Genomic DNA, 12347 nt, shown 5'->3' on the forward strand with positions numbered 1-12347 from the left:
GCACTGCTTGTCAAACGCTAGCGGCTACATTAGTCCATTTATAAACGTAATATTATGCTTTTTATGTTGTCATATCACAAGTTGGTCTGGCTACTATAGCAGTAAGAAGTAAGATGGTGTCAGTCATTCAGCAACAAGAGCATTTTGCTTAAACAGTGAATCATTTGTTTCTCCTTGCCTTTTAACTCTGCTCTCTATCAATTCTTCTTCTCATGTCGTGACACTGTCGGCACAGGTTGCTGATGTAAGCTGGTTTTTAACTTGCTGGAGCATTGTATAAGTGCCGTTCAGCTGGTTTTAATAAAGTCACACCTGTAAAGACCGTACACTGGACCCGACCAGCAAAACCGGACATTGATCGAACTGTAATAAATAATAATATAGTCCTTTTTGTATTTGATGAGTGTATCTGAGCTCTCAGTGTTTATCCTCCTCTCTCCCCCCTCTCTGTCTCTCGGGCTGGTACAAGACATTCCTCCTCGTCTCTCCTCGTCCTCACAACAGAGAAAAAACCTCCAACACTGACGCTGTTGTTCAGTTTCCAGGAGGACTCTGTGGACAGCAGCCTGCTGGAGAAGCAGCTCAGTCACCCTGCAACCCAATCTGATCCAGGACAAGCTACAAACAAAGCAGCAGAAACACACCCCTCCCTCCTCTTGTTCAGGAGTCAAAGCCTCGGGCTGCATTCAGCTGCAGTTTCTCTGCTGCGTTCACACACACTTGACCAGAGGAGAAGTTTTTAGACCACAAACATAAAATGTGGGTGTTTGCTGTGCAAACAAGTTCAACACTGATATGAAGACTTTCCAGGAACTTCTTGTTTCCTCGTGATTTCCTCTTTTCTCACCCTGTTTCTGAACTATGTCGGTTTTCATTACCAGTCAGTCTGATGATTTTATTCAATTAATTGTTCATATAATGTGAGAAAACAGTAAAAATGGCCACCACCTTGTGAAGGGACACATTCAAATCTGTCTAATTATTCTATCCGACCACGAGTCCCAAACACAGAGATAATCAGTTTAAATGATTAAAGATCTAAACAGAAAATATCTGACATTTTTGCTTAAAACAACAACTAACAATTAATAAATTACCAACATAATAGTTTGGGGTTAATATGCTCATCAGCGTTCTTGCAGAGAGTTAGATGTTCAGATTGACACCACTCTCTTGACTCTGTGTTAAATACAAAGCCACAGCTAGGAGCTGGTTAGCTTAGCTTAGCATAAAGACTGGAAACAGGAGAGAACAGCTAGTCTGGCTCTGACGCCACCTCAAAATACTTTTCATTATTATAGTTAACATTTAACGTTGATGATGCTCTGAAGCTAGTTGCTGTAAGGAAGTTTAAGCTAACGTTAGTGAGGTGCCTGATGGCAACAGGCTAACAGCTGAGCTACAGTTAGCAGTATGGGGCAGCAACAGTAGGCTATGATACTCCCCTTGAAACCCCGGATCTATATGGTGAAGAAAACAAGCCCAAACACATGAAAAAATCAGCACCCAGCAACTGGACAGTCAAGTCAGTTAACTCTCATTTACAGTCTTGTCGAGAGATTATGCTTTTGGTGTCAGCCATCGACACAAAGAGAAACTACAAAGTATTTAAAATCATCTTTATATGTCATTTTTATCTGTCATTCTCCCAGTCAATGATGGCTGATAGATGTGGTATTGTAAAACCAATCAATTGCTGCAGTGTTAGCTGCTGAATTATACCAACTTCATTCATTGTTTACGATGCAAACTACTGCAGCTAACGCTTAACCAAAAGAACAAAAACAACGGCGTCAGAACTGGAAAATTAAAAAAATGGGCGGGGCAGCACAAGGTTAATAAAGCTGGATACTTTCACACAGAGGTGAAACTATAAAATAGATTTGTAGTCTGAGTTTATTTCTAAGACATGAGAGCACATCGCCGTTCAAATGCACTTCAGTACGCACAGCGGTAAGTCAACGCAGCACCATTCATACTGCCGGAGGTGTTTATGATCAGTTCAGTTCAAAACTAGCCTCTACAAACACTGTACATAACACTAAGTTATGACTTCATGATTGTCTGTGTAGCTTTTGCTCAGTTTCCAAAAGCTTTAAAACGGGAAGTAACAAACTGAGAATGAGCTGACAACAGTGCTCTCAGTCTCCACTGAGGAACTCCACTTCTAAAAGCTGCCAATTGAGGAGTTATCTTTGGGGCTAAGAGCTTTATGCACAAACCATGAACCCCAACAATTCCCGACCTTTGATGGATGTTGTTTCCTGTCTCTCAGCTACATAATAAAGGCATTCAAGTCATTAAACAGTCACTAAAAGGCAACAATTTCAGTCGACGAAAGGTGATTAACTGTTAAAGGTTCATAGACTGAACTCCTACTCCCACACACAGGGACCTTCATCAAGACCAGTCAGCCTCACTGCCAGTTTGGTAACATACTGCAGTCCACAGAGTAAGAGCCCGGAAAGTGAGACACATTTTCACCTTGAATCAATTTCAATGTGGATCAAGAGATCACCACAGATTGCTGATCCCGACCACATGTAACCTCCACTCTGCTCAACAGGTCAGACTCACCCTCGTTCTGGATCCAGAGCGATGGCCCTCGGCTGGTCCAGCTCCTGCCAAAACAAAACTTTCCTCAAGGACCCATCGAGCTCCGCCACCTCGATCCGATTGGTTTCCGAGTCCGTCCAATAAAGTTTGCTCCCTAACCAATCACAGGCCAGTCCATCCGGGGAGGCCAGACCCGGGACCACTGTCTGGACCGCGCTGGCCCCCGACAGGTTGAAGACGGTGCGTTTGATGGCCTCCTCGCTCACGTCGCTCCAGTAGATGAGGCCCTGGGAGTAAACGTAGTCCACGGCAGCAGCATCCTCCAGCCCCCCCACCACTATCGTGGCGTTGGTCTTCTCGTGTGCCGCATCCACGAGCCGAAGGTCTCGCCGGTTTGCATATAGCAGCAGCGGCACGCCTGGAAGACACATAAAAATACATTTAGACATGCTTGCATTGACACTGTGAAAAAACACACAAAAATACACCATTTATACTGTGAAAAATATTCAGTTTTAACTGGGAAAAACACCATTCATAATGTGGAAATATTCAATTTAAACTGGGAAAAACACACCATTTAAACTGGAAAATATTCGATTTTAACTGGGAAAAACACAATTTAAACTGGGAAAAATACACAGTTCAAACTGTGAAAAACACACCATGGAAAATACTCACTAGTACACCAATTTGTTTTAATCACTAAATATTGCACATTATTCAGCAGCAGCTGAACAATAATGCCCCGCCCCATTGCAAGTTCATACAGAGAACAGCGAGGTGGAATTAACGGCGCAATATTCACTCCTTTAACGGGTTGTATAAAACCTTTTCCGGCTGCTTGCACATAGAGGCAAAATGGTGTTGACGAGCCATTCAACATGATTTCGCTCAAGAGCACCACATTGCCGTCGGCACATGTTACTGACGTAGCCTTCTTTTTTAAAATTTGCCAGAACATGTCATAATGATGTGACGTAGCCTTCTTTTTTAAAATTTGCCAGAACATGTCATAATGATGAATGCCAGTTCGGCCGGTTGCATAAAATCAAAGCAGTTTCAGCTCGTGCATCGGACCGGCAAAACTGGAAATCAACTCCAGAAAACACACACAAACACATTTAAACTGTGTGAGATCAGCTGACAATTCACAAACAGCAGCCAACAAAACAATCTCCACTCAAATTCCACTTCCTCACAGGTTTTACAGCTTATTTTTAAACAGTGTGTTAATTGAGGATAAACTGAAATGTGATATCAGATCATTTAGAAATAGAAACTATTAAAATACATAGTTACACAATACAATAATTATTAATTAGTCAGTTGGCAGAAAAGTATTTAACAACAATGGACGTAGGAAAAATAGCAAATATTCTCTGATGTCTCCTGAAAGCCATTTGTTTAACTAATTTCTGACATTTTGGAATAAATAGTCACTTGAAAAGCAACTAAATAAATTCACTGATTCTTAGCTGTAACCTCTATTTTTCTGCACCATACTTTAGTGAGTATAAACATAATTTTCAACATATAGACTTTTGCTTTTGTAGCACACAATCTGGATCAACTGTGGTCACATTAAAGGGTTAATAAGTGAAACTCAAACATCTTCAGACTGATGATGTGTTACTGATTTGGGTTGTTTTGTGAGAACTCAACACCCTGAATGAACTCAAAGAAAACAGAGTCTCTGGTCAGTCTGCTAACGTGACATGTTGATGAAGAGGAGGAGGCGAGGACTCTCTGCTTCCTCTCTGCTGGATCTTGGCTCTCATCCGAACCCACAATCTGACACCTCCGGCGCTGCACACCACCGAGAGCTGCCAGCCTGTTTTCACCTCACTCAGGGGGAGAACTTCCTTCTCCAAATATTTACCATATCGCAGCATCAAAACCTCCAACGCAGGAGGACACGGGTCCGTCCAGACTGCTTACAGCCCAACCAGAGACAGGAGGACACATGAGGACACTTAACATGTTACTGTTAGATATTCACTAGCTATTTATCGGCTGAATGCTGCGTAAATTAATCAATTGTTAGGTCTATAATCTGTCTTTAAATGTCTTAAAAATGTCGTTAAATTTAGTTCACTGAGACAGACGGAGGCAGGAAATCTTCACAGTCGAGAGGCTGGAATAAACAGTTTTTATAAGCTGGACTGTTGCGCCTGACATTTAGCACGTCCGTCTCTGTGTCTCAGTGTGTAGCGGTAATATTTTCCCACGCGCATTAAAAAAAGCAAAGCGTGTTTGCATGTGTGAAGCTGCACCCTGAACTCCTCTCCCAGCTCAATCACAACCAAGACATACTAGTAATTAAAAATGACAAGACCTGCTGATTTCTTCCTGTCAATAAAAAAGCTGCAGTGCCCGTTACACCTGTCCCCAGCCCTGACAGGCCAAGCCCAGACCTGACACCTGCCAAAGAGATAACTGTTCCTCCACCTGTCTCACCGTCCTGACAGTAATAATAAATACAATTATACCAAACAGGAATGTCAGAGGTTAACCCTTCATAGGTAAACTGCTGAGAATATTTTTGACAGATTGCACATGTTTATCTTTAAGTTAATTTTGCATCTTCTTCAGTTTACTGTTCTGTGCACCAGGTCTGGTGGGAGCAGGCTAGCGGCACCGTTCGTTCTGTGAATACCACTAGTAATGCCATCTTGACCAAACAGGGTTGCTAAGGAAACATGGTGCCCACCCTACAGTCTCTCCCCAGGTCACCTCAGCGAGGAAGCATCTCAGTCATGAGCCGCAATGCCCTCTTAAACATTGTAAGCTACATTATCAGTGTTAGCTCTGTTAGCAGTTAGCAGTGTCCGGACAGCTAGTGGCGCTAACATGCTATTTTTTTTAAAAATATATTTTGGGCATTTTGTTGCCTTTATTAATAGGACAGTTTTGGGTGAGAATCAAACCCGAGCCGCTGCAAAGGACTCAAAGTTCCTTTATGCTTCTGCGTACACCTGACGCGATGTGCACGCAGTTGCTCTGCAGTTGCTGTGTGCCTATCATAGTTCTGCATCCTGTTGGTCTATGTAGCTTTGCAATTCCGCGCCAAAGCGCCTGGGAGCGCAGTGTTCTTTTATATACCTATCTAAACTCTGTGACTTTATGGTCGTTGCTCGTTCACTGTTTGTTTATCTTCCAGCCTTGCTCTAGTCACAGTGAAGATGGCGACCGAGAGAGAAAGACTGTTGCTGGAGCTCAAAATGTCAGCAAAGCTAGCAGAAAATAAAAGAAAAGGCAAAACAGTGACATCACCGAACATTAAAATTTCACCACCTCTAAATGGATAGCCCTTTGAAACATACATTTACATGCACAGTTAAGTGGAGCTACAGTTACAGCTCAACTGAGCCATTTAATTGGACTGCTGTCCTTGTCCCAGTATACAAGCACGGGAGGGGAAACGATTTATAGACCCAAGTATGTTCGACTCCTCTATGATAGGTGGAGATATGCCCCCTTTCAGCTTGTTAGTATTGGACCTTTTTTTTTTTAGCTAGCAGCTAACTGGTACCATGGTGGACAACTTTACAGTTCGTCCATCCAAAAATGCACGTCTCTGGATGTAGATTTTACCACATTGTTATCAGCTTCAGCGACACATTACACAGTTGTGCTTCCATTTTGTGTCCTGTGTGCTACAAAACTTTAAACCTCTGTAGGAGCAGTGCTATGTGCAAAGTTACCATACAGCCCTGTGCTATCAGTCAGTGATGTGTTACGATATTACCAGTGTGTACAAGAAACAACAAAAAGGTAAAGGTGCGGACACACCAAACCGACATCAAAGAACTAGCGGCGACGAAAGCCAACTGTTGCGTCGTCTACGTCGCCTCACGTCGCCCTGTGTCAGTTGCATTTGAACACACTACACGGACTACATCCGACGGCCAAGTAGCACGTACGTTCTGCGCCTGCGTGAGAGAGAGCGGAGTGAGAGAGTGGTACATCCTGTCAGCCGAGGGGTTTCCTATCTGTGCAGCCGAGCACCGCAGCACCTCCACGGACTATTACATCCAGACGGTCCCGGTGTTTCCTCCGCAGGCTCCACTTCACTCAGCTGCCCGATAAACCCGCTGCTTCTTCCCACTTTAACCTGAATAACAAACCAGGGCTCGGTGCTCCGGTTGGATCCAAACGGAGAGCCGGGGCTAGCTCAGAGACTAGCGGAGGCTAACTGGCTGTGCTTCCCTCCGGTCATGCTGCGGCTAACGCTCCGCTAACCGCTCCCAGCTAGCTCCGGTTTGTTATTCAGGTTAAAGTGTGAAGAAGCGGGGGATCTTTCGGGCAGCTGAGTGAAGTGGAGCCTGCGGAGGAAGCACCGGTTAGCCCCGGTTTCACTACAGGCAGATTCACTCACTACAGGGGCGAGGAAATATAACCTGAACAGCCAATCAGAGTGATCTCTCTCGCCGACTAGCTCCGCCGCCGATTCAACATGCTCAATCGGCTGAAAAGCCGCCGACACTGAAGCCTAAGTGCCGACGGTGCGGGACACATAGCAAAAACTAGGCCGACAGATGCTCACCGACGGCCCGATTGGGTGCCCCTAAATGCAGTGCAACCAAAGTTAGTGTGGACTGCAGTCGTGCAGACGGACTCATCGAACGGAAATCACTTAATGTCTCATTTTAATCTCAATTTAATGAATAAAATAACAGAAGCTTCTGCCCTGTTTGCAGAATTTGCTGTCTTTGTCTCTTTAATATCTCAGCAAGTGAATATTTTTGGTTTTGGACTGTTGGTTGGACACAACACGACATCACCTTTCACTCAGGGAGATGTTTTTTGACATGTTTTTGCATCAATATGATGAAGTATTTTGATTTGAGTGGTATCTTATTTGCTGGATCAGTAAAAAAAAAAGTTTGTTTATTCTTTCAATAACACAATTCAGGAAAACAACTGTATCATGATATATGTTGATATCAGATTATAAAACTACATATATGACCCACACTTAATCTTATCGGTATCAACCACAACAGACTGGAGCTGCTAACACAGCATTTACTCTCTCTATCAGTCGCCCATTAGGCCTGTAAACTGACAGAAAAGTGTGAAGAAAGCTCCAAATATACTTATTTAAAAGTCTTGTTTTGTCTTAAAAACAAATATATTCAGTTCAGTGTGATACTAAACAGGGAAAAACAGAATATCATCACACTGGAGAAACTGGGGAATTTTACATATTTGGTTGGAAAATAAACTATTAATCCACGAGGTCAGACGAGAGCTCAACATCAAAGACACAACATATCAGCAGCTTTCATATCTCCTCTAAATTTCACATGTTGGGGCGTTTTGTCAAATCTGAAGGGACAGATTAATGAACGGATTTGTTCTGTTCACGAGATGTTAATATTTGGAGATTAAATGGGAGAAACTTGCCTGTTCTTCTCCGAGTTATCACAGCAAACAAGAGACCTGATCTGCATAACATTCATCCATTATCAACATTTTGTTCAGTTTATTTGCACATACATGTGTATAAAACAGACAGTAAGAATTAAGAAAGTCTGAACATTATAATGGCTTATGAAGATACCTCACCACGTAAATAACCACAGTCACACCTCAAGAAAAAGATAAAATACTTCAAAGTTTCAAGACTAAGCAGGAACACAAAAGTGAGATAAATTTACAAATCATAAATACAAGTTAAGATGTGTCACAAAGGAGCAAATGAGGAGTTATAATCTTTGCAAATTTAAGTCCTTTTGAGATGTTTTTTCAATAACAATATTTGTTCAATCAACCAAATGTTCATCTAACTATTTCAGCTCAGTAACAATTTGTTTACAAAAATACAACATAAAAAATGAAGTCACTCTTTATTGTCCTCTTCACTTTCAGTAACAGTGAGAGTAACGTTATTAATTATCATATAACACCATAATATCACCGACGATTGGTCTTGATATTCTGTATCGGTCCATCTCTAAAGATTTCAGACACTGGTTATGAGTTTCTCACCTGAAGTATAAATAATTAAATCAGTTTTACTTGACTGTTACCCACATGGTGTATTTAAACCACCTGAATAAATTAACATGGGGTACATAATATTGAAGTTTAGAGCTGAGACAATTAGTCACCAAAAATTCATTTGTTCCAGCTCTTCCATTGGGATTATTTTCTGTTTCATATCTTAGTAAATTGAATGTTTCCAGAGAAATGTCCTTAAAAAGAAAAACACCATCTAACAAACAAGTGTTAACTGATTATTGGAAACGTAATTCTCAATACTTGTTTTAGTGTTTGCTCCCCTGACGTCTTTATTTGCTTAGCTGACCTGATGTGCACGTTAAGACCCTGGTTTCAGTAGTAAATATATGGAATTAGTGTTGAGACGATTAGTTGATTGCCAGAAAAGTAATCAGCAATTATTTTGATAATAGATCAATCATTTTATGCAGAAATGTCAGACTTTCTTGTGCCTTTAAATCACAGTAAACTAAATATATTTTGAGTATTAGGCAGATGGTTGACAAAACAAATATGTGAAGTCATTACCTCAGACTGGGACGGACGTTTATCACTGTCATATGATTTATTTAATTGACCAAACAACTTTTCAAATACTGAAGACAATAATCAGCAGATTCCTCAATTATGAAAGTACTTTTGGCTGTTGGTGAAGGAGAAACATTTGGCTGTCAGAAAATAAATATTATTATGGTATACTATTGACAAAACTATTAATTGAGAAAGCACTAAATAAATAAGTCTACCAACAGAATATAGTCCATATTTTACTTATAACTGTTAGCAAATTACTTCCAATTGATCCACTAACCTTAAAGGAAACAATGGTGCCTGTAGGTTTATTTATTTGTTTGTATTTGTATGTGTTTAACATGTCACTTCAGTCTTTTTCTAGCAGCTTTTTAACTTTATTGTGCATTTATTCACATTCATTGTAATTATCTGTCAGGTTTCAGCGCTTTAAATCCAACATTCTCTTTTATTATTATCAAATAAATCTAAATATGTATATATAACATGACAGAAGTGTTATTTAAATTAAGTTTTATTGTATTAATTAAAGTGTTGCTGTGCAGAAATGACCCCAGCTAGCTTGTTAGCATAGCACCACAACATGAAGACATAAACTGCTCCAGTTTGGACACAGTAATGTAGTTAATTATGATTTAAGGGGAAAATAATGAGTGTTAATGTTATTGTTTTGTCATTATTTTAGCTTTACTTAACTGCAGTGGCTCAGTGGGCAGCTAGCTGGATGACTTGCTCACTAGCATTTGTTGTGCTAACTGCTATCTAATGTTATCCAAGTTACTAAATCAAAGTTAGCATGCTAACAAACTGCAAACTGGGTTAAAATGATGACTATACGGTGGTATGTGTGCTCAGAGGAGGCTAGCAGGGGTGTAGGGAGTGTTGTGGGGTATTTTTTCCAGCTAATGTGGCTAACAGAGGCTATTTGTGTTTTCATTTTCCTGAGCTCCAGCGGCAGAGAAGCACGCATAGCAGGCAGGCTAACGTTAGCTTCGCTCGGGAGAACCCGAACCCCAGAGAGAGGGCCCTGGCCCCGGACACTGCTCCGAATATCCCCCGGTAAAGCTGCTCCTCCCGGGTGTTAACAACACTTTTACACATCTACATGTCACACACGAACGAAAAAGCAAAGCGAAAAGGAGGATTTGTGGGGAAACTCACCTCGTATGAGAAAACAAAAACTACACAACAACAGGCTCCGCAGCACGACACCCATCTTTCTCCCGTTTCTTGGCCCTGCCGCCCGCTCTCTCCTCAGCGCAGTATTCCCATCGCTGCGGCCGCTTCCTCTGGATATTAAAAAACACGGGTGTCCAACAATGTTCGGGTCGAGATCGAGCTACAGAGATGCGTTAAATTATCCCCACTTCCATCCTGGCTGCTCGCTAACTGCGTTGGATCAACTCTCTGTGTCTCACATTGTCCTGCAGGAGATCCGTCGTCTCCTTCCGCTGTGAGGAAGCTGCTCCCCCCTCCTCCTCCTCCTCCTCCTGCACCTCCACCTCCTCCACCTCCACCGCCACCTCCACCTCGCTCCTCGGCTCCACTGTTTCTATTGTTGTTCTGATTTCATGCTCTGCAGCCAAAGATAATGTTACAAGAGGGAAAACGCCCCGCCGCTGCCTGCTGCACGGTGTCCGCACCAAACATCCCAGATCCTGGAGAACAGGAGCTCTGAGCTGCACAACAAACCGAAGTTCAGCTTTAACACGCACATTCCTGCGGGACTAGTTTATCACACAGTCACAGTCTGCACCGACACACCGACACACACACAGGGATCAGCTGAGAGCATTTAACATGGGAATAAGTTCTGTTTTATCCCATTTCACTGACCAGCCTATGTGACGTCTACATTAAATAAAAGTATGGATCACTGGCTGCAACACAAAGTCACACTTCACCTTCTGGTCCAACTGATGCAGAAAATAATAAAAGCCGAATGAAAATAAACCCTGAAGTGAATGTGAGACAGAGAAGCAGCTGTGTAATACTGAATCTAAATATTTAATAAAAACAAATTATAAATCTGATCTGATCCTAAAGTCAGGCTTAAAGATGAAATAAGCCAGAGTTGCAGATTACACTCAAAAGTCTGACAAAAGTCACAGTTAAAGCAGAATTGAGTCTGAAACATGAATTTCTCAAACAACTGAGAACATTTAAAATGAAAATAAATACTTTTTTATTCCATTTTACTGAGTATGTTCTGTTTAAATGAAATACAGAAAAGTATGGATCATCATTTCACATGGAAATAAGTTATTTCACTTAGTGTGTGGGGTCTAAATTAAATACATAAGCCAGTAGTTGCAACACAAAGTCAAACCTCTGGTCCAACTGATACAGTTCACAGACGATAATGAGAGCTGAATGAAAATAAACTCTTGAATTAATTTGAGCTTAATCACAAAGTTCAAAGTAACAGTCAGTATAACACTAAATCTATATGTTTCATAAAAACAAGTCAGGGTTGAATTATTACGATGATTTTGAGGAAAAGTCTGAATTCTGAGGCAAAATTCAAAAAGGAAAAATCACTGCTCAGATTAAATAAACCAGAGTTGCAGACTACACTCAATAGTCTGACAAAAAGTCAGAATTAAATCTGAATTATGAATTTATCAAACAACTGTTCTTTGTTCTTCAGTTTTATTAACACTATGGAGTCTTAATGAAATACAGACTGGGCCTCAGCCAGTGAAACAGTCAGTATAGCAATAAATCTATACATTTAATAAAAAGAAGTTAGAAATCTGATCTGATCTTAAAGTCAGGCTTAAAGACGAAATAAGACCGAGTTGCAGATTCACTCAAAAAGTCACAGTTCTGTGAATTAATGAAGAATCAAGTCTGAATCATGAATTTCTCACACAAAAGAGAGCATTTGAAATTAAATTAGGCACTGTCTTCTTTCATTTTATTGACTATGTGGTGTCTGAATGAAATACAAAAAAAGTTTGGATCATTGGCTGCAACACAGAGTTAAACTTCACCTTCTGGTCCAACTGATGAAGCTCACAGAAGATAATCAGGGCTGAATCAATTAACTCTTTTTTGAGATTAATCACAAAGTTCAGAAAAGCAGTCAGTATGAAACTAAATCTATTAATTTATTAAAAACAAGTTAGAATTGTGAGAAAGTTCTGATTCTTAAGTCAGGCTTAAAGATGAGTTTACAGTTGGAAAAAAGTGACGACAAATTTAGAATCAGCATCAAAAACTTATGAGAGAAAAAACAAATTTGCAGT

The 12347-nt window shown here is 40.9% G+C and overlaps 1 protein-coding gene across 1 annotated transcript in view; it reads right to left on the reverse strand.

Moving 5' to 3' along the window:
• Window positions 1-10557, reverse strand: part of lrp6 (low density lipoprotein receptor-related protein 6) — a 63330-nt gene extending 52773 nt beyond the window's left edge. Inside the window, exons 1-2 of the mRNA XM_050036262.1 lie at window positions 10258-10557; window positions 2578-2974 (exon numbers count right to left, since the gene is read on the reverse strand). Of these exons, the coding sequence (XP_049892219.1) occupies window positions 2578-2974; window positions 10258-10312 (452 nt within the window). The 5' untranslated portion in view covers window positions 10313-10557. The remainder of the gene's footprint in view (window positions 1-2577; window positions 2975-10257) is intronic.
• Window positions 10558-12347: the final 1790 nt, after the last annotated feature.

The sequence above is a fragment of the Epinephelus moara genome, chromosome 23 (genome assembly GCF_006386435.1).
Source record: "Epinephelus moara isolate mb chromosome 23, YSFRI_EMoa_1.0, whole genome shotgun sequence".
NCBI classification, from domain to species: domain Eukaryota; kingdom Metazoa; phylum Chordata; class Actinopteri; order Perciformes; family Serranidae; genus Epinephelus; species Epinephelus moara.